This window comes from Hyaena hyaena, unplaced genomic scaffold, assembly GCF_003009895.1.
Source record: "Hyaena hyaena isolate Hyena2069 unplaced genomic scaffold, ASM300989v1 scaffold_815, whole genome shotgun sequence".
Lineage (NCBI taxonomy): Eukaryota > Metazoa > Chordata > Mammalia > Carnivora > Hyaenidae > Hyaena > Hyaena hyaena.
In genome coordinates, this window is record NW_024081447.1 from 707,457 (window position 1) to 735,121 (window position 27,665).

The 27,665-nt window shown below is 33.7% G+C and overlaps 1 protein-coding gene across 2 annotated transcripts in view; it reads left to right on the plus strand.

Moving 5' to 3' along the window:
* Positions 1 to 27,665, plus strand: part of TMEM161B (transmembrane protein 161B) — a 72,930-nt gene that overhangs the window by 39,554 nt on the left and 5,711 nt on the right. For both annotated transcript variants that reach the window (XM_039219380.1, XM_039219379.1), the window contains exons 5-10: positions 977 to 1,133; positions 20,710 to 20,861; positions 21,376 to 21,436; positions 21,914 to 22,054; positions 24,783 to 24,896; positions 26,931 to 27,105. In XM_039219380.1, coding sequence (XP_039075311.1) covers positions 977 to 1,133; positions 20,710 to 20,861; positions 21,376 to 21,436; positions 21,914 to 22,054; positions 24,783 to 24,896; positions 26,931 to 27,105 — 800 coding nt within the window. The remainder of the gene's footprint in view (positions 1 to 976; positions 1,134 to 20,709; positions 20,862 to 21,375; positions 21,437 to 21,913; positions 22,055 to 24,782; positions 24,897 to 26,930; positions 27,106 to 27,665) is intronic.

A 27,665-nucleotide genomic window follows, 5' to 3' on the forward strand; every position in this document is an offset into this window, starting at 1 on the left:
GATTTGGAAATTTTGCTGTTTTACAGAGATGTAAGTTGGGTTGGTTGGTTTTGATATTTTAAATAAGTCTGTCTTTGAGTGGTATTTTATTTTCAAAATACTTTTTCTATGAGTGCGTGATTTTAAAATATCCTCAGATACTACAGCTTACAACTAAAAATTTTTCCAAAGCAGCGTAGATCATTTTATTATGTGCCAGTGAGAACGTAGGAATTGATGTTTATGTGTATGATTTATTCGCACATTTTCAGGAGGTCTTTTGCAAAAATGATGCTGATATTTTGGACTCTACTCTGGCAGAAGTAAACCAGAATATCTGATATGAAAAAGGAAATGGAATCATTTACTATCAGAGAATGCTAATTGTAATGTAAACCTTTTGTTGAAGGTGTATGGTTTTTTGGAAAATTGACATGAATTTCATCAGCTCTTCTTGCAGTAGCACAAGAGGGGAAAAAATATATTTGTTATTTCAGTCTTCAGTAACTCACCAAATTATTAATCCTCCTTTAGTACAGTTAATAACTATAGCAAAGTTTAATAACTCTTCCTTCACATAAATGAAAAATGTAAGTCAATCTGTAGAACTCTACACCAAGTTAAATCCTGAAGTTTAAGTATCATACTTGAGATTCTTTTAAAAAAACAACAAAACTTAATTTTTAATTTCTGTAAAAAACAGCTAATCAGCTAAGAAAATACCAGCTTATTTTGCAGTCATATGTTTTTAACAGTTTAAATAATTTTTGGTAATCATTTTAGGTTTTAAAAAATTATTTATAAGGTATTAAAATTTAATTTTGATTGTCAGCATTCTTGATCTGTTTCCTGTATTTTTAGATTCTCATATTTGTAAACCTTAACATTGTATATCAACAAATAAAGTCTAGCATGATTAAAGTTAATTACAGATAAATCCTCCTGAGCTACTTATGAAAGTTTAAGTAAACTTTTTTCTTTAACCTTTATTTTTCAGCATTGCATTACTTTCCAGAATACCAGTGGCTGGTGGACTTCACAGTGGCTGCTACAATTGTGTATCTAGTAACTGAAGTCTACTACAACTTTATGAAGCCCACACAGGAAATGAATATCAGCTTAGTCTGGTGTCTGCTTGTTTTATCTTTTGCAATGTATCCTTCAAAACATCATTAATATTAAATTATGAATTTATTCTTGTGTAGCTAACACAATTAGATCTCTAATTTGAAAAAAATTTTAGATCATTAGAAAATTTTTCTTTGTTGAAATCCTCTATTTAATAGAAAAAATTTTTGCAAAGTAGAGGTAGTGTAAAAAGTGAAATACAAGAAAAGATGCAAGTATCTTTCCTTTACTTTCTTATGTGAATCTTAGGTCACAGAGGAGCCACATTACCCTGTTTTGGGTATTCTGAGATTTTTTTTCCATATGTTTATATCATGGGATAATGGTGTTTTTCTAATTTGAGATTATTGTACCATTCTTTCCCTTCCTTTTCCTTCCCTTCTCCCAGAATAGTAAGGAAATAACTGTTATATCAAACCAGTAGTCACTTTTAGTGTTGTCCCTGAAAATATTATTTATAGGGTTCTTGGGTGGCTCAGTTAGTTAGGCCTCCGACTCTTGATTTCAGCTCAGGTCATGATCTCACAGTTTATGGGTTTGAGCCCTGCATTGGGCTCCACCCTCATGGCACAGATTCTACTTGGGATTCTCTGTCTCCCTGTCTCTCTGCCCTTCACATGTGTGTATTCTCTCTTTCAAAAGTAAGTAAGTTCTTGTTTTTTTTAAAAAATATTATTTACAGTTAAGCATTATAATGTCTTATTACCTTCCTTGAACAATTATTATATAGAACCTAAATTTTTTTTACAAAATTTTAAAACTTGGTAGTTCAAATAGGTCATTTCTATTTTGTTTTCCCGTGTAAATATCTTCCTGGAACTCTAAATTCTGTAAACTTACTGCATAGCTGTTAACCTGGGATTTTTCTTCACTGACTTTCTAAGAATTCCCTGTGCCTGTTTTTGGATCACATCATATGCTCATCCTTGGCTTGCTGTTCTTCTGACAGAGGGCATCCTCCTATAATGTCCTTGAAAGGGGTGCTACATTTTTTATTGATATAATTTTGCATGCCTGAAGTGATTTTTTCCTCATAGTTGATGGTTTGGCTCAATACAAATTCTAACTCTTGAGAAATTGGATGCCTTCTTGCTCTTGGCATATGTCTTCCTTTCCCACTGCATACACCCTCCAGATGCTTTTTCTCTTTTAGTATTGTGAAGTTTTCATCACTGATTGGGTTAAGTTCTTGGGTTAGCCTTTAGATCTGGGAACTCATCCTTTATTATTGGGCAGTTTTTTTCCCTTATTTTTATTAAAGTTAAATATTTCCTCCTCCATTTCTACCTCTCCAGAGATAATTTCTTCCAGCTCCTTTTTTTTTTTTTTAAGATTTTTTTTTAATCTTCCAGCTCCTTTCTATTTGATGTTACATCCAAATTTCCATATGCATACAAAACTACTGCTTGACTTTAGTTTTAGGCTGTAACTGCTACTACTGTCATTTCACTCTGGAAACAAGGACTTGGTACATCTGCCTGGCTTGTCATGTATCACTGAACATTTCCAATTCACTTCATCATCTAAATATAGTAATGTCATTTTTTAGAGGAATATTTAATGTTTATGTTGTAATTATGTAAATAAACAGTATTCACAGATAAATATTTGTCTTCATTTTGCATTTGCATTGTTTCGTTATACATACTCTTAATTTAACCTAAAACTTCTGGATGTATAAATCTCACAGTATGTTCACATACATCAGGTGTTATGTCCGTTTCATCTTTGAGAAAGTTCTTGTGGAGTCCTTTGACCCAGTCGTGATTGGCTAACCTTTCCAGCTGATGCACAGCTTTCCTCCTAGGATCACCAGTTATCACCATCTTGGGATTGTCTTTATTTCTCTTGATTATCTTAAGAAAGGTTGCATGAGAAGTACATTTTTTGTGATCTTGCGTGCCTGAAAGTATTTTTATTCTGCCTGAAAATTACTTGATCTGTTGATTGAAAACAGAATTCCAAGCTTAAGATTATTCTTTTGGTAATTTTGAAGGCATTGTTTTATTGTCTTCACTTTCATTCTTTTAATGAATTCTAGTTCCCATTCCAGCTTCTGATTTTTTGTATATTCTCTTTTTTTCTCTCTGTAATTTTTACCATCTATTCTTTGGCTACCTAGTGTGTTGAAATTTTATGGTGATGTACCGTTTTGTGGATCTGTTTTCATCCATTTTGCTGAGATTTTACTCTCGGGAAATTCATGTTCTTAACTTCTAGAATATTTTCTTGAATTATTTTATTTGTGTTTTATTTTTCTCCGTTTTCATTGTTTCTGGAATGCTTATTGTTCAGATATTGGATCTCTTAGACAGGTTCTCTAACATTTTCCTCTTTCTCTCATATATGTTCATGTTTTGTTGTTTTTAAATTTTCTAGAAGATTTTCTTAGTATTCCCAACCTTTTGAGTCTTTGTTTCTAATTTCTGCTGTAATTTTTAAACTTTTTTTAAATATTTATTTATCTTTGAGAGAGAGTGACAGAGCATGAGTGGGGAAGGGGCAAAGAGAGAAAGCAACATAGAATCTTAAGCAGGCTCCAGGCTCTGAGCTGTCAGCACAGAGCCCGATGTGCGGCTTGATCCCACAAACCATGAGGTCATGACCTGAGCCAAAGTCGGATGCTCAACTGAGTAAGCCAGCCAGGCACCCTCATCCTTTTTAACATCTCCTGCCACCCCTAATATACACATTTGCACTTTGGCCCATTGTAGAGAATTACATGGCATCTGACTACTTCCTGATCCTACCTGGGAGCTCTGTACTAACATCAGGTTTTATCTTAGCTTTCCATTTCAGTTTCCTCATGCTGTTTAGTCGTTTATCACCTGCCTGCTTTCTACCTTCTGGAGTTTTACTGCTTTATTCTTCTCATTCATGGTATTTATGTACCTAAAAACAAATTCCTTTATACTGTCATTTTGGTGGAGGTTAGGAAGAGACCAAAAGTCAGTAGAAGTCTCAGTCTGTTATTTTTATCCAGAAGTTTTATATGGACTCTTTGATAAGATTCTCTGTTTTCTGTCTTTTCAGGGACTCTTGGTAATGATGTGTTCTTCCTTTGAGTAGTTCTTTAATATATCTCCCTTTTTCCACTTATCTTATACTATTTTCTTGATTTTTCTGTTGATTTTCTCTTTTAACCCTTTTGTTGAATTCTTTTTATATCAACTTTTTTTAAAAAAAATGTTTGTTTTGGAGAGAAAGAGGGAGAGATAGAATCTAAAGTAGGTTACACGCTGTCAGTACACAGCCCACCTCAGGGCTCCATTCCATGAACCCTGAGATCATGACCTGAGCTGAAACCAAGAGTTAGCGGCTTAACTGACTGAGCTACCCAGGTGCCCCCTTGTTGTTGTTGTTGTTTTTTAATTTTAAAAACTTGGAATGTTCTGTTCTCATAGCATATGTGTGTCTTGAATGTGTAATATCTTTATATTTCTAAGGATATTACTATCCTTTAAGTTTTAATTTGCACCTTGCATTATTTATTTTCTGAGTATGCTTTTTGCTTTAATCATTGTCATCTTTGAGATTGTTCTTAAATGTCTCATGACCTTTGATTTTCTGTTTATATTCAAGAAGGAAGCTATTAAAAATTAGAAGTTTTGTGCAAGTGGTTGCAACGTGTTGACTGGTGGCCTTTTTTGTGGATGATTGAATGGGGACTTTATATTATTGTCTTTGGGGAAACCTCTTAATATCAGTCTGCAGATTGTTTGGGTCTGTTCATTTTCTCCAACAAGAGTTGTTAATTTTCTCATCTTTGAGGTGTAAGTGTAACAGCCAGTGTTACAGATACTGATTGGGGAAGAATTTCACTCAGTGACTCAGCATTCAGTGTACAGGCATTAATTTAAATGCATGTCTGTGTCCCCCTTGTGCCCCTTGTTTTCTGGGCTTCATTGTCATCCTAAGTTTTGCCTGAATACTCCCAAGCCCAGTCTTTTCTGGTTTAACTTCTTCTCATAGTATATCTTCTAAGGGTCTGTCAGAGTTCAGGGATAGCCATCACCTCATCTGTATAATTAGGCAGGTTCTGAGAAGTCTAATTATTGCTAATACAGACATACAACCTATCATCCTGTTTTCATTCATTCTGTAGCCCACTTATCTCTTAATTCCTGACCTTTCCAGAGCTTTTTAATGAATGAGTTGGCTTTCTTTTTCTGGATTTTTTTCCTTCTGTAGACCCAGTGTATCAGAGAAAGCTGAAACCTAAATCAGTTTTTGCTTGTCCATCTACTTAGACGGTCTTCCAACTTTTGTTGACATTGTTTTTTTCTAGAAACTGTCATCTCCTTACTTTTTTGTTTCTGAGGGCTTTCCTATATGATTTATTTAGTCAGATTTTAGAAGTAAGAATAATTGTACATCCTACATCTTTTATATTCAGCTAGGGACTGCTGTCTTGTAAAACTATAAATGCATACTATTTTAAATATATGACATGACTTGGCATTCACCACCAGTATGTTCTTTCTTGACTCTTCTGGATTGAGTTAGGTCTAATATAGTCCAGAAGAGCCAGAACAAAATCTTAAGAGTTGACATCTTCACCAGGTGTTTGTTCTGCTGGATAGAAATATTGATCATGTGTGTCAGTTGAGAAACATCCCCAGGTATCTAGTGCTATACTGCTTCAACAGGAGATTTAGTTGAAGTATTTAGAATATTATTATTTAATTCTATAGTATTAAATACGTGAAAGTACTATGCAGTCAGAATAAAGACCCATCGCTAGACATCAAGTTATATAAACACCAAAAATATCTTAACTTGGTCTTTAGCACTAGCTCCCATGATACTTTTTTCATAGCTGAGTTGTCTGAAATATTGCTTATTTTGGAGTATTCTTGTCTTCATTTTTTTCATGGTTGATAGTATGATGTCAAAATAACATTTGTGATATTTATGTTGAAATGCATATTTGATAACCAGATTTATTTAATGTGATACAACCCTTAGTGCCTATTTACCAAAGAAATTAGAAAAATGTACCTCTAGAAATTAGAAAAATGTACCTCTTAAGAGCTACTCAGTTTATTGTTTATGTGAATAAATTTCATCTTTCATTTCACTAAGTAATGCCTAATAATGTGAGAGCAAAGGTCCCACACAGTCTTCAGCACTGAACTGGCTCTGCTTAGTTTTAAGTTGTGCACTCGTGAAATGCACCAAACAATAGCATCTCTGCGGGAATCTCATAGCTGGCTTTCTCCGTCATCCTAGAGAAGACAGAAAGTGCTGAAGGGCTTTAGAATCCAAGCTATTTTCTGCCAACTTTGACCCTCCACAGAAGAAATAGGGAAGAAGAAGGAAAGTAGAATTGTGTATATGTTGAGGTACGTGATTTTCCTTCAGACTTGCAGCATGTGAGAAATGACCTACTGCCTTCGGTGGTATGCAGGAAACCAGAATTTGAATGTCATATCCAGATTAGCACTAGGGAGGAGTCTGTATATAGCCTGTCTTTTATCTTAGTTATAACATATCTGGTATGCCTTTCACATCGTATGAACAGAGTATAACTGCTGTGACCTCTTTTTCGCTTCTCTTCATTTTCTTACTGTATGTGCCTACTTATTAGTCAAACACATGTCTCCATTGATTACATAGGACAATAGCTCCACTTAATTCCTGAGTCACATACACATCAGTTGATTCAGAAATTCTTTGCAGTTGTTACTGATAAAATGTCCTTTGTTAAAGTGGTCCCAAATTTAGACACGTATAATAACTTAAATAATTGGTTCATTTAAAAGTGGGGAAGAAAACGTTTTTATTTCCACGGTCGTTTTGTTTTTGTTTCCCCATGAGTTTTTATATGACCTACTTCTGTAGGACAACAATTAGAACTTCTATAGAATTTTGAAAGTTCTAAAAGTATAGGAATGAGTTTTTTAAATGTGTGACGCTAAAATCTTGAACCCTGGTACCTAAAACTAGGCTATCACTTATCATCAGCTCTACTTGCTATTTCAGCAGAGTTGTACATGTATCTCATCTATCACAACTTCCAGTCTCACTCCTAAACCCAAACTAATTCTCAGCTTTTCTCTCTTGCCTGTTTGTAATTCTAACCACCTTATATGATCAAACGTGTGTGTTCAAGTTCCATTTATGCTGAGTTACATGGTATGGGGAAGGTAAAGGGTAAAGAAAGCCTTACAGTGAGGATGGAACAATTGTGTTAATTGTCTTTCCTGCGTGATGGTCCATGAAGTCTTAGAGTCACTGGAGAAATGTCTACTGATTTATAATGTGAAGTGTATCCTTTTTATTTATGAGTAAAAGAAGACTGAAAGGTAAAAATGGTGCTTGCAAAAAACCCAGTAGTCCTTGGATGGAATTAAACTTAAAAATTAAAAGTCTACATTCTGTGGATTTTTTTTTTCCCTCAAAGAATCATTCCTTATGAATAAGCTGTATCACGGAGTAATATTGAGTCAATTATGTGAATTTGAGTGAGAAGAAAGCTATTCTACAAAGAATGATAAAGCTTCTCAGTAGTCCTATTATATTTGGTTAAAGGACTGGATCAGGAGTCACATTTCCACACTGCTTGTATTTTACAATGTGGATGATTTAAGGTACAAAACTCTGTTCTGTATGTTTTTAAGGCTACGTTTAAAATTTTTAATTTGCCTTGGTTGCCAGACATACTAATTTTATACAATGACAGAAGTTGGGAATGGTTTAAATTGAAATAAATTGTAAGGTTTTCTGTGTTAAATATCTTCAGTTTTTTATGTAGAATGTAAATGTAAATCGAATACTGTGTTTGTTTGCTATAGGAAATAGACAACTATAGCAAACTGTCACAACTTAGTCACCTTTTCTAAATTCCTTAATGATTTTGAGTTATTGTATTCTTACTTTACAAAATATTCTTTTTTATATTAACAAGAGAAATGAAGCACTAAACCCTAAAGTGAACTGCATAAGCTATCAAGTCTTCTAGTGAGAAAGGGACAGAGTAAAAGCTTTTGAATCTAAGCCAAAGTACTTGTTTGAAAATTTGTAAATAGCATGGTATGTCAAAGATTGTTTCTTTTATGAACTTTTAAAGATCTGCTGTGATACCAGTGTTTCCAAATTATTTACCTTTCAGGTTGGAAACTTAGAGCTTTATAGAGAACTTACTTTGAGAGATAAAACCAGTATTTCTGATTTATTAATTTATAGTTGAGATTTTTTTTTCCCTTTTAGCTAGAAGTGATAATTTCCCTCCACACCTAAAAATTTAAGGATAATCTTCATTGTTCTGCTTTATTTTAATACAGAAGGTTACTTGATAGTTTTTTGTTTGCTTGCTTTTGTTTTGAAATAAAACCTGTGTTTTATGCTTTCAGAAATCCATACCATTATTTCCTTCCATGATCTGGGTTGTTTGAGGCTGTCTGTAAGCTTTTGTGGGACAGATTTTAAACATGCAAAATTTTTTGCTTAAATCTGAGAGAAATTTAGGTTCTGTTTCTTTTCTCTTTAAAAGAAAGTAATTGAACCTTCTTTAAGAATATAGGAAAAAATTATTTAAATTACCTAAGTTGTTTTTTTGTGTTTCTTTTTTTTTTTTTTTTTAAGTTGGAAGACAGGATCAATTCTTTTTAAAAGGGTTTTACTGGATAGGTCATAAGGATTAATGTACTTGTTAGTTTTCGTTGTACACACTGTAGCAGAATCTTGGAATAGGTTTTAGGTTTCTTTGCAGTGAGAATGCAAAGTATAATGTGTTTTGAATATTTTGGTTGCTTCTTAGATAAAAATAGATGTTAAGAGGTTTAGCCACTTGAATAGAAAAAAACTTTATTGTTAGTGGTCACCAAAACAAGACTATAATCTTTTACAGAGTAGAAAACTTTCAATTTACATGAAAATGACTTACTTGAGTGGAAACAGGATATATTTTTTTTTTAATTTTTTTTAATGTTTTATTTATTTCTAGGAGAGAGAGAGACAGCGTGAGCAGGGGAGGGTCAGAGAGAGAGGGAGTCACAGACTGAAACAGGCTCCAGGCTCTGAGCTGGCAGTCAGCACAGAGCCCGACGCGGGGCCCGAACCCACGAACCGCGAGATCATGACCTAAGCGAAAGTCGGACGCTTAACCGACTAAGCCACCCAGGCGCCCCGGAAACAGGATATATTTTAAAAAGATCATAAATTTTGGGAAAAAATTTTTGAGACACCTCAGTGTTTATTCTTAGGATAGTAGCCATTAGATTTGTTTATTGGCAACAAAATGGTTATTCTCTGAATGTGATCTCTTTCCATTTCCTTCTCAAAAAAAATTGATAAATATCTTTGAATAATTTCAAGATGTTAGGATATAGAAGACATTTTCTTAATAGGAGAATTGGGTCTTTAAAACAGTATAAGTACCAACTAAATTGAAACAGTACCTCCATAAGTATATATGTTCTTTAAGTTGTTACCCTAGATCTGAAAGAAATTTGTCATTTTAGATCTAGAAATTAAGCTTGCTCATTATTTAAAAGCTCTTTCCTCTAGTTCAAAGGTAAATATATTTAAAATGTGTCCTACTGATTGAATCTTTCCACTTGTCCTTGATTTTTCTTCCCTATTGCAACTTTTGTATCTGCATCTAGAATGGGCTAATTCCAAGTCGCAAAAAAAATGTTGATATTGAATTAGAACTTTGAAAATGTCAGCCAGGTGGTGAAAAAAAATTTACGCCACTCCTAACGGTTTTTTTTATCTCGAAGGTTGAGATTTTATCATCTAAAGTAAAATAAATTATAGCCCTTCAAGTATGTGATCCTTTCAGCTAAGAGCTGAGGGGTTAAAAGGGAAAAGAAAAAAATTATTAAAAGGAAAATTTTGAAAATGATCATTTGCATCAGTAGTTTTACATATGCAATTTTGAATATTTACTAATAGAATATTCTTTTGAAAGGCTTATAGCTATCTATGAAAATGATAGTGAGAAAGGTAGCAGGAAGAGCTTACTTACAGGGAAAGTATTCGACTATTATTTTCATTAAATCATAAACCAGGAACTGCGTTGTCTTTTACCTAGTGTTTTTTGTTATGCATGTCTATAAATACAAAAGCTTAATTTTTTTGGTTATTTACATTATCAGGTTGTATTTATTTATGAAAGGGCAAAAGTAAGTATATCTCACTTATTTGGAAATTGTGGAAGAACGAACAGACTTAAAGTCTGTTTTAGAGAAATTTTATTTTTAAATTATTTAAATTTAAGTTATTTTACATATAAGAAATTTTATTTTGAAAAGTCATTCAGATACCTGAAAGTATTTCAGATATGGTTTATTATTTGTTTTTCTATATGAATAATTTATGTTTAATAAGCATACTCATGAGATGAGAGCATAAAATGGTTTTTCCTTATTTCAAAATAATTTGTTATATAAGTATTAGAGAAATTTGATAAATAGTTCAACAAGAAACTTTGTTACTATCTCAGCTAGTACAGAAGGTTTCTGTAAGCAGTCTCAAAGTTACCAAAGTTGTCAGTGAGGAACTCTAAATGGGGTACCATGGTGTAATTATTTCTCCTGTTAAAAAAAAAAAAAAAGTCACATTTATATTCTGATGCATCAAATGCTAACAAAAGTTTGTCTTCATAGGAAGTTTTTTAATCTACTATCATATACTACTGTTTGGTCTTATTATACATTAACTGAATAAAATACACATTGCTCTAAAAGTTTGGTAAAACTAGCAGTTTTGAGTTGAACATGGTGAAGATTGTACAAAATACAATCCTAGGATAGACTTCAGTTGGACCCGCAAATCTTTGCATAATTCTTTTGGCCAGGGATAAACTGTTAAGGGTTATTGGTGGAAAATACTCAGATTGTTTTCTTTTGGATAAAGAGTAGAGCTCTTGGAAAAGTGCCTGTTTAGTTCTTTATAAAATAGATTAAATATTTGTTCTGTTCTGGGATGTTTATACATCTTTGCCAGTGGATGGGTGATTAGATTGTTTTGAAATCATAAGGTTTTATGATGATAGTGTTCCACAGCATTGAAACATTTCTAATAGTTGGTTATTATTAATTACCATTAACATTTCAGTATGTTTTAATATGATGTGGAAAAAATTTCTGTGCATGAGATTGGAAAGGTAGTAAAACATAGACACATGCTTTACACCATAAATTCGTAAGTAGTTTCGGTTCTGTTAAGCTCCAGGACATAATATATACTTTTTTCTGGAGTGAGCGGTATGTTGTATACTTTATGAAAATCTAGACTGAATTTCTTAAAATGTTAACTTTCATCAAATAATATGTACACATAGGTTATATAGACAGAAGTTCTTAATGTGTTAAAAACCAAGAGTCCCCTTCCTGACCCCCTCCCTTACCACTTCTTCTCATGTTTTTAGCTGGTTATTTTGGTTTTTAAAAATCTTTGTATTTCTAAATATAATGCCTATACTACTGTTAATTCAGTTCTGATAGGTGAGGATTTTTTTTCTTTCTTAAATTATGCCATCCTCTGTGCTTCTTCTCTTTTATGTTCTTAATTATTTTATAATTTTATTGAAAATTGTCAATATTCAGTGATAATTAAACCTATATAAATGTTATTCATTTGTGAACATTATAAGGTATTATAGCTTTTGTACTTTTTTTATTTTTAAAAACTCACTTTTTCTTTGCGCTTATTATTAATTCCACTAGCTTTCCAGAAGGTCACTTAAAACTTTTTTAGTTGTGTCCCATCCGGTGTCACCCTCATTCCCCTTCCTCACCATTCCCTGTGGAGATGCTCTTCCTGGAGACCCTCCATTCTCTAGCTTTCATCTGGAGAGGCTGCCCCTTCAGACCTGCTAGATAACCATCATCCTGGGACTGACTTGTATTGTCATCTAGGAATTCTCTCTGCCATTTTCCCAAGTTTCATTTCCCATTTCCAGAATTCACTGTTTTTCTCGTTTTTGGTTTGTTCAGATATTTTGGTGGAGCCAAATATGTCTAGTTTGAGTAACTAGTTTTAGGCTGCTGTCTTATCTGTACTCTCATTAATCTGGATATAGAATTCCAGGTCATCAATATTTTTCTTCGTAATTCTGAAGACATTACTCCGTTGTTCTCAACCTTAGACTTTGCTGTTAAGAAGTACGGTGTCACGATACGTAATCTTTTTCATATGACTTGTTTTTCTTTATATTTTTCCTCAAGAAGTTTTACAGTTTTCATTTGTCTCATTTTTGAAGATTTGTGATTTTGTAGTACCATGTTGGAAATCTTTTTTTCATTCTTTGTGCTGGGCTTTTGGGAGGTTATTTTCATTTGGAAACTTTGAGTTTGGAAATATCTTTTAGGATCCCTTTCGTAATCCCCCAACCCCTCCCACCCCCTGTTCTCTTTTTGTGTTTTTTGTTAGTCAGATATTGTACCTCCTAGGTTGATTTTCTTATTTTGTTACCCTTTTCAGCTTGATGGAGCTTTTTGTCAACTTTATCGTTCAAACTTATTTTTTAAAATTTATTTTGCCTGTCCTATTTGACATTTTTTTGAGCTTATTTTTGATATCTAACCATTCCTTCTTCATAGCATCCTGGTAATGTTCTCAAGATATACTGATCTTTATTTAGCCTTATGAAATACAGATATATCTCATATATAAAATATCTTTGTAGAAACACATGTGTATCTGTATATATTTAAATTTTTTTATTCTGCTTCCTGTATCATCTTTTCTCCAAGTTTTTTTCCTCTTTGCTCATTTTTTCTCTTTTACATAAGATGCTTTGCTCTAATAGAAGGATTGATAAACTGACTTGCGTCCAGTTTTTGTATAGTTCTTGAATTGAGTATGGTTTTCAACATTTTAAAGGTGTTTAAAGAAATTAAAAAGCATACAGAAGACTATGCTACAGAGACTGTGATGGCCCACAAAGCCTAAAATATTTACTGGCTGTTCCTTAACAGCAAAAGTTTTCTGATCCCTGCTCTAATGTTGAGATTCCTGGCTTTCCTTTTATGTTTAAGAGTCAGGCACTTGAATTCAGAAGTGAATTGGAAACTATGTGTAAGAAAGGCTTGGTTAGTTTCACTGGAGATTATAGTTACCTGGTAATGCTGAAGCTAGTTTTTTAACAGGTAGATCATAAGGTCATTTTCTATTGGTTGTTGGGACCTTTTGGTTTCTCTAGAAGAGTCTAATCTCCTTGCCTAAGTGTACGAGTCTGTTGCACATGTTTTGAAGGTAAGAAAACCTTTGAGTATGTAGTTTTCATTTATTTTAATTTCAATGCAGTTGTCTTAATCTAAATTCTGTACTTCAATTTTACTTTTTTAATTTAATTTTTAAATTTATTTTGAGAGAGCAGGAGAGAGAGAATCCAAAACTGATAGCACAGAGCCCAGTGTGGTGCTCGATCCCAGGAACTGTGGGATCGTGACCTGAGCCAAATTTGAGAGTCCGATGCTTAGCTGACTGCACCACCAAGGTGCCCATAAATTTTGTACTTCAGATTCAGTTCCTTCAGAGGCTAAGTCTTCATTTTATGCTGGAGACAGAGTGAAGTTTGTTACTTGGCTGCACAGGGGGTGGAGAAGTGGGCATCCATTTTCTACTTATACAGAGGTCAACTCCTACCTATATTTTCAGCTTGACACAACACTGCTATGTTTTATAGAGAATTGAACCTCCTAGATTAGATTTTCGTGGAAAAGTTTAAAAAGATTTAAACATAATTGGGGATTGTATCTGAAGTAAAATTAACTTAGTTTTTTATTATCATATAATCTGTCCTTGCATACATTCCCATACTACTTTTTTGATATTGGAAGTTTAGCATTTAATTTCATTATATAGAAAACAAGTTATTGCCAAGAACTACAAAGAAATCTGGAATATTCAAAATAGCCCTCTGAGGTGGTAGAGGTATTAGTTGCATTTACAAATGAAGAAATTGGAGGCACAGAGAGGTTAATTAACTTTACATGGAAGATCACATTATAGGGGTAGAACCAGGATTCAGCTAGGCAGCCTAGATCTAGAGAATGCTTTCTTTCCATTTGTATTACGCTGTACTTTACGATAGGATATCATATACTTAGCAAATGAATTACAGTAGTAATTCATGAGTTCAAAAGACAATGAGAATGGTCTGGGCTGGAGAGTTAATGGTAAGTTTCATAAAGCATATGGAGCTTGAGTTGAGTCTTTGACAAGGTAGGGAGGGGAATAAGGTAGTTCAGGTAATAGGTTATGATCTCAGGCAATATACCTGTTACGTTCAGTAGATGGTAAATACAGCATTCTGATTTAAGTGGAAGCTTGAACATATGGGTGTAGCCAGATCATAATATTACATTTCAGAATACTCTATGTATATTTTACACTATGGATTATGGGAAGGTTTGGTTCTAATGTTGGACTCAATGGATACTTGGTTTTAAGATTCATCCAATATTCAATTTGAATTGAGGATGCAAAGATTATAACATTTTAGGTGTTTGTGGTTAAATGGATTAAAGTAGTAATGATATAAGAAAGATGATGCTTCACGATTGGATTAGATTGCATCTAATTTTTTTTTTCTTTCCTTTAGTGTTGACATATTTTGTAATTTAATTCTGTGGTAACAAAGTTTTACACTGGGTGTAATCTATGAGAAATTTCATTTTGGTCAATTGATATCACTTGGCTAAAGTGTTTTTTTATTGTAAAAGGAGTTGGAAATTATTTCCAGATTCTTGTATCTATTTTCGGTAAAAATGAAACAATGTTTTTCCAGCCTGGGCTTAGGTCCCTCAGGCAATGAGAGATATCATAGCTAGATCTCAAAAGCAGTTCAGTTGTGATTGCCCCGGGGGGGGGGGGGGAGTGTATTTTCTTTTTCAGTCTAACTCCTCTTTCCTTTTTCTCCCCCAGCATGTAATTAGTTACAATGCCAAGAAAGATGGACCTGCAGTGTTTGATACTAGTAAAATGAACCACCAGCTTTGTTTGTCTTATTTTAAGTAATGGAGAAGAGTTAAATCAGTAAGGAACACAGGATTCAGAATATCGTAGAGGGAAAAATTTGAGCATGTGTTCTAGAATTTCGTCATCACTCTTAAACAGTGTTTTGTGTTTCACTCCTTGAATGCTGAAAGTTAAGTGGAAGTTTAAAAGACTTGTCAAATTGTTCCTAACTTTCTTAGAAAACTTGTTGCTCAGAGATAGATTCTCTACTTCATTGTAAGATAAAGTACTATACAGGGGGGAAAGCTTCAGTAGTCCTATTTGAAAAATCAGATTTTTTTTTTGTTATTGGCTTTCATAAATTTCACACTTAACCTGGCTTCAGCTCTTATTGAAGTGATTAATAGCACTTAATCATAGATATATAATAAGGCTATGCTTTTAAAATTAAATAATTTAGGGGTGCCTGGTAGTCAGTCGATTAAGCATCCAACTTCGGCTCAGGTCATGATCTCACAGCTCTTGGGTTCCAGCCCCATGTCGGGCTCTGTGCTGACAGCTCAGAGGCTGGAGCCTGCTTCAGATTCTGTGTGTGTGTGTCTCTCTCTCTCTGCCCCCCTCCTACTTGCGCTCTGTCTCTCTCTCTCTCTCAAAAATAAATAAACATTAAAATAATAAAAAAATTGAATAATTTAAAAATTAATGGTATAGTAGAATTTTACGTGTATAATACTTTGTTTCCTTCTTGAGGAGAGGTTAGGAAGTTTTAAGCTGAGAAGTCTTAACTTTGTATTTTTTAGTAATTGAACCACTAAAAAAATAAATCATAATGTAAATTAAAATTACAATGTGTTTACTTTGGTTGATTAGAAAAGTATCCCACAAGGTCGTTTAAATGCTTTGTAACTTTTTTTCTGCATGCACACACAGCTGGCTCCTTTCAGAAGCATCTTTCATTACAAACTATGTTTTCACCCAGGTTAATGGAAGAAGTTTGGTGGGGCAGACCTTACCTTTATTTCTGCTCACTGGAGACTTGATTACTGTCAGGGTCCTCTCTTGGTTTATAGTCTTACTATTTTTTTCCTTTGGAAAGACTTTTTACTTTAAGCAACTGTGGACTACCAGTGTTTGTCTTTGATGTAGAGCATAAATGCAAAAACTCCGAATGATATTTTTATGGAAATGAAGAAAACAATAGTAGTAAGATATATGTAATGATTAAGTTGTAGAAAAGCTAAAAATAATTCACATTACGTCTTAAAATGATGCAGAACCTAAATGTGGTTTGTTAAACTCTTCATTAATCATTTTAATTGAAATTGACATCCTATCAATTTGATAGTCCTACTTAAGCTATTACACAGCCATACCAACTTCTGCAATGATGCGATATACTCTTATTGTTTATAAATGATTTAGTAGCTGTTAGTAGCCAAGGTAGAAAGAGAATTGACAAATATATTTAGGGGAAACTTGTACAGTAATGTTAGCTCATTTTAGAAAGAATTATAAAGGGATAATACATGGAACATAACAAAATACTGCCTTGCAAAATAAGTGCAATGTAAATATCTCTCTTGAAATTCTTTCTTTAATTTGCAGAGATTGTTGGTTTTGCAGATTTATAAGACTTGAAGATTTATAAAAATACTTTAGCTTCCCCCTTCCCATTTAATGCTCAAAATCATAGAAAACTGATATCTATTCTTTTGTGTTACCTTTTTTACTTCAGTAGAGTTTCATATTTGTCTATATTTCTATAACCAGGGTACTACAGACTTAAATTGAGCAAGAAAATTTTCTGTTAGGGTGCTGAGTATTTTGCTGTAGGTAATAATTATAAACTAGTGGCATTTGCTTGTTTATTAGTGTTATTTTTTTACATTAAAAAAGTAATTTGGGGGCGCTTGGGTGGCTCATCTCACAGTATGTGGGTTCGAGCCCTGCATCGGGCTCTGTGCTGACAGCCAGCTCAGAGCCTGGAGCCTGTTTCAGATTCTGTGTCCTCCTGTCTCTCGGACCCTCCCCTGCTCATGCTGTGTCTCTCTCTCAGAAATAAATAAAAAATTTAAAAAAAGAAAGAAAAGAAGTAATTTGTTCAAATATCTAACCAGTATATATTTAACCTGGGTTATGGTGGATATCAGAAGACATTTAGAATACCTGGTAAATGTCTTCAGAAGGTGTATGCTAAAGTTCTGTAAATGTATTCTGGCTGTATGTATCCTAAAGCAGGTATTCATTATAGCAAATACGAAAACATGCAGAGGTCTTCTTAATAAAAAAGTTGAGGGATTATCATCAATCTTTCTGTTACCTGGTTTTGTCTTGTCTTTGAGGCAAATGATGTACTTTATTTATAGAATGTAGCATTGTGAATAATATAGTCTATGAAGTAGGTTAAAATGCTGAAATCAGTTCCTAGTACAGCAATTTATAGGTAGTATGTATCCAACTTAACATGTAGATTGTATTCTAAAATGCTTAGAGAGGCACCTGGCTGGTTCAGATCATGATCTCATGGTTCTTGGGTTTGAGCCCCGCATCAGGCTCTCTGCTGTCAGTGCCCCCCATTTCAAAAATAAATATTTTTAAAAATTTATTAAAAAAATAAAATGCTTAGAAATAAAATAATGTTTTTTAGAGAAATAATGCTATAAGTGGCATCTCCAGACCCATAATATTAGCCCATGATCATTCATTTGATCTATAAAGTAGCATATAAAACTGTATTTTTTTTCAAAGAAGATAACACTATCACTAATAAGCAATTAGGAAAATAGATCACAGGAAGTATATATCTGGCATCGTGGTGTTTAAGAGAAAGCAGACAGATTTGTGTGAAAGGGAGATGAGCTAGAGTGGAAATAACCGAGGTGAGAGCAGTGAAAGGCAGGAAGGGGATGATACTCAAAAAATGAGTTTAGTAAAGGATATTAACAAAATACTTTATCCACACACTGTTCTGGGGGACTGGTTGCTCTGGTTTAGGTGGGTAAAGATGAGATCGCTATCCCTGTACCTTTTTTTTTTTTTTTTTTAACATTTTAACGGGGGAACTATGAGCTAAATAAGCCTTAGGAAAACAAAGTCAGAGCCTTTACAAAAACCCAGACAGTACTTTAAATTCATAACCATGGGTGGTAAATAATTTATATTTTTGTTATTACCAGCAGTAAAAACATCTTTGGATTAAAGCTTTTTTAAAAATGTTTTAATGTTTATTTTTGAGAGAGAGAAAGAGAGCGGAGGGAGGGGCAGAGAGAGAGGGAGACACAAAATCTGAAGCAGGCTCCAGGCTCTGAGCTGTCAGCACAGAACCGGATGCCGGGCTCAAACTTGCTGGGATTAAACTCATAAACTGCAAGATCATGACCTGAGCGGCAGTTGGACGCCTAACCGACAGAGCCATGCAGGTACCCTAGACTAAAACTTTTTCTACATTCTTTTTTACTTTGAGTATATTATCCTAGGGAAACAGTGCTGTTTCTCATATCATTCTTCAAAAGATCTATTTTACCCTGAAAGCATAGAATCAGTACTATTTCAGCTTACCTAAACTACCTTGTAAAAACATTTCTATAACAAATTCATTCACTAATTGCTTGAGTATCTACTATATGCCAGGCTCTTTCTTTTCTTTTTTTTTTTTTTTTGCATTCTGACTACAGAAATGAACAAGAGAGCGGCACCTGGGTGGCTCAGTCAGTTAAGCATCTGACTTCAGCTCAGGTCATGATCTCATGGTTCGTGGGTTCGAGCCCTGCATCGGGCTCTGAGCTGATAGCTCAGAGCCTGGAGCCTGTTTCAGATTCTGTGTCTCCCTCTCTCTCTGACCCTTCCCTGTTCAGACTCTCTCTCTCTCTCTCTCTCTCTCTCTCTCCCCCCCCCCTCCCCCTCTCCCTCAGAAATAAATAAAACATTTTAAAAAATTAAAAAGAAATGAACAAGAGGTAAGAATCTTTGATATAATGAATTTTACATTCGAGTACAGATTTATTTCAAGTTCCTTTTGAAAAATGCCAAAAAGTCATCTATCTTTATTACTTTAAATTCACTTACTTAATGATAAGCAACCTGGGCTAGTGTAGCTGTGATGCTCCATTTATATCCAGTATCCTACGGAGTATCTAAAAGAAATAGAAAATGGGTAATAAGTGTATTAACCATTTTTAAATAGGGCAGAAAGGGATACCTTTTTAAGAAGTAAGAAAGAAAATTCTTACCTTTTCTCAACTTTTCCTGAAGAATTCTTTGAGAATGTTTTGAACTATTCACATCTGTCATGGAGCCTCTATTATTAGAAAGTTTCATGTGTTACTAATAAATTATGATATAACGTAGGTATTATGTACAGTTTAGAAGAGGCAATGTAATAAGTTGTTAAGTGAACATTTCCTGGATTCAATCACCTAGATTTAAATCCCTGCTTCTCTAATTTATCTGTGTGATCTTGGGCAAGTTACTTAACATTCTGTGCCAGTAAAATTTAAAATATGTAATGATCATAGTTGGTTAAGGTGAGGATGAAATGAGCTAATTGGTAATGCCTAAGACTTGTAAGTCCTAAGTTTCAGCTGTTATTATTTCTCATGCTTGACATGTAGTTGATGTAAAAGTTGCTTTTCTAGATTTTTTTATTTTGCGGAGCATCTTATTATTTTGTTTGGTGGGTTTATGCTTTCAAGGAGAACAATTTGATACAATGAAACCTGGGTTCTAGCTTTGGCTCATCTGCTGGTTTGATCAGTTAGTTGGGGAGGAGGGTTCTGGTAAAATATCTATTTAATATTTTTGTATAAAATTAGACCATTTTAATTTTTTTTGATAGGTGAGTATGTGGAACCTTTGGCTGGTTTTGAGTGCTCAACTAGAACTTATTTTCTCTGGAGTTTTTTGTTTAATGGTACTTTGAAATGATCTGAGATAACACAGTTTACCAGTGGCTTTTAGTAATTCTCAAATTTTGAATTATTGGTTGGTTTGCAGATTTCTGTGATTTGCATTTGTGTGTTTAATTCTTTTTTTTAAATTTCTTTTTAATGTTTTATTTATTTCTAGGAGAGAGAGACAGACAGCGTGAGCAGGGGAGGGTCAGAGAGAGAGGGAGACACAGACTCTGAAACAGGCTCCAGGCTCGGAGCTAGCAGTCAGCACAGAGCCCAACGCGGGGCTGGAACCCACGAACCGCGAGATCATGACCCAAGCGAAAGTCGGACGCTTAACCGACTAAGCCACCCAGGCGCCCCTTGTGTGTTTAATTCTAAATTACTTGAAAAACATTCCCATTAAAAGTTCCCTAAAGTAACCTCTACCTTGGTGTTTCATGTCACTGAGAACCGATTTCATAAAACTATTGTAATACCCTCCTAGTAAAATTTGAGTCCGATAAAATAGAAATAGATTTTTTTCCCTAGTTACAGCTTAATTTGTGTATGTACTTTTCATAATTTAAAAATCTTACAAATTTTGCGAAAATTGGATTGTTTTTATGTCTTATTTCCTGGAAGACTAATCAGATTTTCATTGCTTTTTCACTTCCTTCCAAGGGGTACCTTGTAGATAATCATGTTGTAGAATTAAATGTTGTAGTCAGATTTTATTGGAGTTCAAATCCTGTAAAGATGGTTCTGTTTAACTCCCACAAAGTTACTTGTGGTTTTTCCTGAGCTTTTCCTTCCGCAGCAAAGTTCTATTTTCATTAACTACACACTATTTTAAAGTCGAAGATGGTGGTGAAAGATCAGTCTGTGTTACCTTTGGATTTTTTTTCTTTGTGAAAGCAATGGCAGTCTTGATTGTAACAGAAAACTATCTGGAATTTGGACTCGAAACAGGTGATCATATAACTTCAAAACTCAGTTTTGCTTTATCAAGTGTTAATATTTTTTACTTCCTTACTTAATTTTTACATCTGATAACGTTTTTAAAATTAGGGTTCAGGTGTATATTCTGTACTGTTCTAAATAATTAAACTTCATCATTCTTAAGTAAGATCTTCCTTCTTTGTAGTTGTTTTAACTGAACTTTTTGTTACTTTTTATCAAAAATGCTGCCCCTCCCCATTTTCTCCTTACAGTTAAGTAAGTTTCTACAGTGCTGAAGTTTACTCACATAGATAAAGATGCAGATTTTAATGCAAATTTTATGCACACTTATGGAATGTACAAATATCAAAGGGGTGTTTTCAAAGACTGTTCCTGCTAATAACCAAATTTTACTGCATTATGGCATACTAATTAGCACATGAAAGAGCTAAGCTAGTTACTTCAACATTTAAGATGTTCTGTTTTCTAACATTTTATTTCCAGAGAAAGATTCTGTATTAAGAATTCTTTTTTTCCCCTGCAGGGTTTACAAATTTTTCAGATAGTGCGATGCAGTTTCTTGAAAAGCAAGGTTTAGAATCTCAGTAAGTTTTTAAAAATATTAAGTACTCTTAAATTTTAATTTTCCATTTTTTTATAAAACAGCATTTAATGGCTTTCTGTTCTTAATCTGTGAAGAGTTCTTTTTTTAAATAGGATTGTCCCTTTTAGAAATATCCTTACTTGTAATTTTTACACATGTATAAAATAGAATTCTTACTTGTACTTGTTCTTATTTGATTTAATTCCTTAAATAACTTTATGCTGAGCTGTATATCAGTTTCTGTGTTGAAGACATACGTTGTTAGCGTTGTGGCTAGAGATGCCTGAGTGAGTTTACAGTTCACCCAGATATGGCTCCTTATAGATAATTGAGTAAGAGAAGTCTTTTTGTAAAAGTTTTTATTACTATTATTGTTGTGGTATGTAAAGTAATGGCTTAGAAGAAAAGAAATTCCTAGAAAGTTAACTTAGAGAAATTCTCACCTTTTTTTTTTTCTTTAATTTTATTTTATTTATAGGGGTCCTGTTTCAAAACTTACCTTCAAATTTTTCCTGGCTATTTTCTGTTCACTCATTGGGGCTTTTTTGACATTTCCTGGATTACGACTGGCTCAAATGCATCTGGATGCTCTGAATTTGGCAACAGAAAAAATTACACAGTAAGCGGAAAATGTACATAAGCACATGCAGATAAATATATGTTTTCCATCTTAATGAAGGTATATTATTGTAATGAAATCATAAATTATTGTATTAAAAATTAATAAATAACCATTTGATATCATACTGCTTCCTCTTCTATAAGCAGGTTTCTTTTATTCACTTCTAAATTTTAAGTCCTGTGTTTAAAAACATACATCATTTACTCAATTCCTTTTCACTTGTTAAAATGGAAATACCAGTATTTCTCTTAGTTCTTTTTAACAGTGTTCTTTTAGTTGTTTTAGTCAGTGTTTGTGAAATACTCCCTACAACTGAACGAAAGATCTGTGGAAATTTTCTTAAATCAGAACACTTTAATTAAAATATTTCATTTTAATTTTATGTAAATAATTTTATGCAAATAATTTTTTACTTAAAATTGTTTTTAAATGTTTTGAAAGTTAAATCTGTGTATATAAGAAATACGTTTTTTAAATTATTGATCTGTTTATGAGACCTTGTTAAAATAATACATTATTTTACTTAAGAGATTGCCGATACTGTACTAAGTGTTAAATATCATAGATTACTTTTAACTGCCAAATTCTATTTTAGTTCTCAGCTGAAGAAATAATACTTGAATATCTACATGTAGTTCAAATCCCATTTACCATATTCTTTGTGGTTGTTATAGATGTTTTTTGTTGACTGTTAGACACCTTGGCAGAACGACAGGTTTATCTCTTTGAATTCATATCGAGACCCAAATTTCCATCTTGTCTTCATGTTTTGCGGTAGAACCCCAAGTTGAGAATATTCCATTTTGATATTGGTGTATATAATCTTTGAGTTTCTCTGAGTGATCATTTTTCCTAACATTTCTGTTCTATAAAACCCTATATATTACTGATGTTGTTTCTCTAGTCTTTTCACATTCTTATCTCTCTTACCTATGTCATTTTCCTTTATTTTAATTTTGCAGTCTTTTTGGTGTTTTTCCTTACCTCTGTTTTTCTGCATATGCTGTATATGTGTGTTTACTTATTCTCACCTCCCGGTACCCACTTCTTCCTCCCTCTTTTTTCCCTCCTCTTCACTCAGCATGCTCTTGGCTACATCCTGCTTTTCTCCCAACATCCATCCATCTCTCTAATAGCTTCTTTTAAAACAAAACCTGCTTCCCCCCCTCCTCTCTACACACACACTTCTGTCCACTAACCCCAGTGTTAGGATTTAAATAAGCTGAAAGGGTGGGTGGAGGGGAGCCCTTCACCAGCTACTGAAACCGCTGGGGGCTGCTCCTTGATACTAGAGTGTTCCCTAGCAACACTGCATACCTAATACTGCTGCTTTCTTCCCCCTCACCCGGTGGTTTACCCAGGCTGGGGGATGAAAGCATCACTTTATAAACACATTTAAAGCATTTGGTGGTAGTTTAGGGTTGGGAGGGAGCGCATCTTCGTTTCCTTTTCAGTAAAACGTAGCTGCTTTTTTTTTTTTTTTTTTAAGATTTTTCCTTTTGGGGTTTGGAGCTTTATTTTCAGTTCATTGCAGCCCCCGATTGTGTTGTAGCACTCTGCCATGATACAGGAGTGTGGGCAAGCTTGTTCTGTTGTGAGAATAGCAGGACTGGCACAAAGCGCAGCGCTCTCCTCACCCCCACGGCCAGGCATTAGTACGTGTTTTAATGCCAGAGCTTACTTAGAACCACAGTTCTACCTTTTTTGGTCAGGTGTTCATGGGTTTCTTACACAGCCCTGTTTCCTCACACAGGTCACTGTCATTTGCATTGTAGTGAAGATTCTAAAATATGTGCATGTATGTATTTAAGACTCCCCAGTTAAGCCCTTCACTGTGGCTAATCATGAAAACAGTATTTGGTAATAAAACAGAAGAATTTGCTTTTTTCTCAAATAAGAACAGTCTTCAGCAGTCATCTGCCTTTGTGGGATACAAACTTAGAACAGCAGTTAACAATGAATTATAATTCAGACCTAAAACCTTTTAGCGTATTAGGGATTTTGCTTTTCTTAAGTAATGTAAATTTTCTTGGTACATATAGGATAGGGAAATTAATTTCAGGTATGTTCATAATACATCATGAAGAAATAAAATATTTGAATTATTCGTGATTTTAACAGTCTCATTAAAACACTATACATGAGTATTGCATTTTGAAAGTGTCCTTGGCTGTAAGTTGTTACAGTAGGTTCCTTATGCCATATGCCTGCTAGTATTTGTACCTTGCTAATACTGTTTCTTACTTATGCATAGTAAGGAGGCACTGTGTTTTAGCTGCACTGAGAAACTATCAAAAGATGACGCATGTATACTGAAAATCCATCGGATTTGTTGACTGTGTAAAGTTAGGGAATCATTTAAGTACCTGTGTATTAAATCAGGGATATTGTAGGGGATAGTTAAAGAACACTAGAACAGAACTGGACTAATTTTTATTTTAGTGCTAGATCTGCCTTTAAGCTGTGATATTCCCATGAGCAAGTCATTTACTTTCCTGAGTCTAAATGTTCTCATCTGAAAAATTCAGATAATGAGGTTTGTTTTTGCAGGGGCTCAGATCAGTGTCAAGTGATAAGGATAAATAAAAGATAATGTTGCCAGTAGTACCTTAAAACAGAATACTGAAAATAAGTTTCTACCTTCTATTTTTAAGTTCCAAGTTTCTGTAGTTTATTAGTGTATTTTGTTCCTGGATTTTTATGTTTGTTTCTTACATACTTTCAGAACATTACTTCATATCAACTTCTTGGCTCCTTTATTTATGGTTCTGCTCTGGGTTAAGCCAATCACCAAAGACTATATTATGAACCCACCATTGGGTAAAGAAAGTGTCCCTTTGTAAGTATGGGTATTTGATGGCTAATTTTTGTTTCCTTATAGAATCATAACTTTTATCAAATGGTATTTACTGTACTTAAGTTTTTAATGATAATATTAGGACACTGTACTTTTAAAAGACATAGAAATGCTAAAAGATGTGTTCTAAAACTGAAGTTACTGGCAAGTCATCATTTAACCTTTTTATGAATGTGAACAATTATTAATCCGCACCAATATTATCTTGCACACTTGTAAGATAAGCTGCTTTCTCACATCATGATCTGACTTTTTTCTGATTTGGGGCCTGTTTTTAAGATACTTTCTGCAGTTCTTTTTTTTTTTCTTAATTGTGAAAATTATGGAGGAAATAATAGTAGTATAAATGGAAACTCATATATTCAGCCGTTATAAGGTTTGTTGATATTTTCCATATTTGCCTCACCTTTTTTTGTTTTGTTTTTTGATGCAGTAGCTTTTCAGGTGAATTAGAAGTCTAATTTTTTTTATCCCTAAGTACATTAGTATACACCTCTAAGAAGTAAGGACATTTTCTGAAATAATATTATCATTGTACCTATCAAATTTTAAAAATAATTCCTTAACATTATTATCTAATATTAGGTCATATTTCCCCTTTTAACAGAACTAGATGGTAAGGAAACATAGAAACAATTTATTAAAAGGTGCTAATAACTGCACTTGATATATTAACTCATTAACCTTGTGGAACTATGTTAGAGTAATAGAAAGAATCAGACAAAGCTGGTTCAAACCCCACTTGTGATCTTCACTGAAACTGTCACTTGAGGGAGATTATTTAACTTCACTGAGCCTCTGTTTCCCCATCTGGAAAATGAAGATAATAGTATCTATCTCACAAATTAAATGAATTAAATGAAAGAATACATGTAATGCAACCAGCTGGAAGTAAGTGCTTAATAAATGTTTCCTTTACTGCTCTGCCTCACCAGAATTAAAGTGGAAAACCTTGACTAGTCATTGACTACACAGTATACGTTTTATATTATTGTATTTCTTTTAGATCCGAGTACATATTTGTCTTGGAGTACTTAATCAGTGATGACCATGACTTTTTAAATTTTTTTAAGAGTTAATCTTACTGAACTAGGGAAGTATCCTTTAAAGTTGTAATGTTTTTTCCTCATATAAGTAAGTCTTAATGGTAATTTTAACTTGAAAGATTCACAAAGTTTGTTAAAGGTAATTTCATATATTTCAACTCTCCTATATTAAGCACCTGATATCTGCTAGAGATTAGAATAGATGCTAAGAGTGGTCTAGGTGTTACTTTCCAATTACATTGTTACTTTTAATCAACGCAGAAACCATGGTCTTTTAAAAACATTAAACCACAAAAGGACATCAGAAATTACCTCTTCTTTCTAAAATCCTCTGAAAAAAATATTATAAGGGTACAAGACTTTTCACCTGGAATCCTCCTCTGAGTCTTGAGGAATTGCTAACAACTGAGCCAGCTTGAGCACATGGGTTAAAGGACTTATTAGAGGGAAATCTGAACCATCTGGTTTCTTCATAATATATCAGGATTACTGGTTTTCCACTGATCTCCCAATCAGGAGCTCAGCAGAGTGAGAGATCCTCTTCAAATATCTGTATAATCAGACAAAACTCTAGGCATGGGTTGTTGACTTGGTAGTTCCACATGCAGTACCTTGTAGTTTCCTTTTTGCTTAAACTCTCCAGTTTGAGAGCCCTCAACTTCTCTTCATTTTACAACCAAAATGTTTCCAGAGAAGAGGGTAGATAGAGAATAGGATCCCATGTACTTTCTGCTTTTTTCTTGTAGATATATTTTACTACTTAATTTTCATGATACATTTATCTGTCTAGTTCTGTTGTGCAAGTCAAAGTTATTATATAGTAAGTCTGTAGTATATTAGGGTACTGTTTTATATCTCCAACTGTAAGTGTAGATATCCTGTGTTTTATATGGTGAACACTGACGAATTTAACTAGCATGCTAACATATTTTAGTTTTTGAGAGCACCTTATCGACTTTTTAATCTGTAGAATGACAGAAGCTACCTTTGATACTTTGCGACTCTGGCTAATAATCCTACTGTGTGCCTTGCGGTTGGCCATGATGCGCAGTCACCTGCAGGCTTACTTAAACTTAGCCCAGAAATGTGTGGATCAGATGAAGAAAGAAGCAGGGCGAATAAGTACCATCGAGCTACAGAAAATGGTAAGTTTCATACTGTAGTCACAATGGAAAATAGCAAACACTGTATTATAAGAAACGAAAGCATTTGATTTCCTTTAATAGTAATTTCATCCCCTCATACTCTTACCGTAAATAAATGCTATAATCTTAAATTGACACATATGGAAGAGACCTCATTCTGCTTTTGGAGCTAAGTGAAAAAAGAATCTCAAGTTCTCTTCCTGCCTTAGTACTGTAGTGTATCTACTACTGCTAAATGGGACCCCCAATTGATTTGGAAGATACTACAATATATTATGTCTAGCCTTTAAGACTTAAGGGGTAGGAAATACTAGTTTTAGTGACTAAATTAATTCCATTTAACATTCTTCCAAGTATTTGAACATGAAATGTTAACATTTAACATAATGTGAATTCCATAGAAGGAAAGTGCTACCTAGGAATCCATCCATCATTATAGTTCACTGGATCTTTATAACCTGATCTTGTCTTTTTTAGAAATTTGGTGTCAGATCTCCTGTTTTTTACTCTTCTTTCATAGTCAGGGGCATTTATCAAGATTCAGACACTTTGTTTAACCT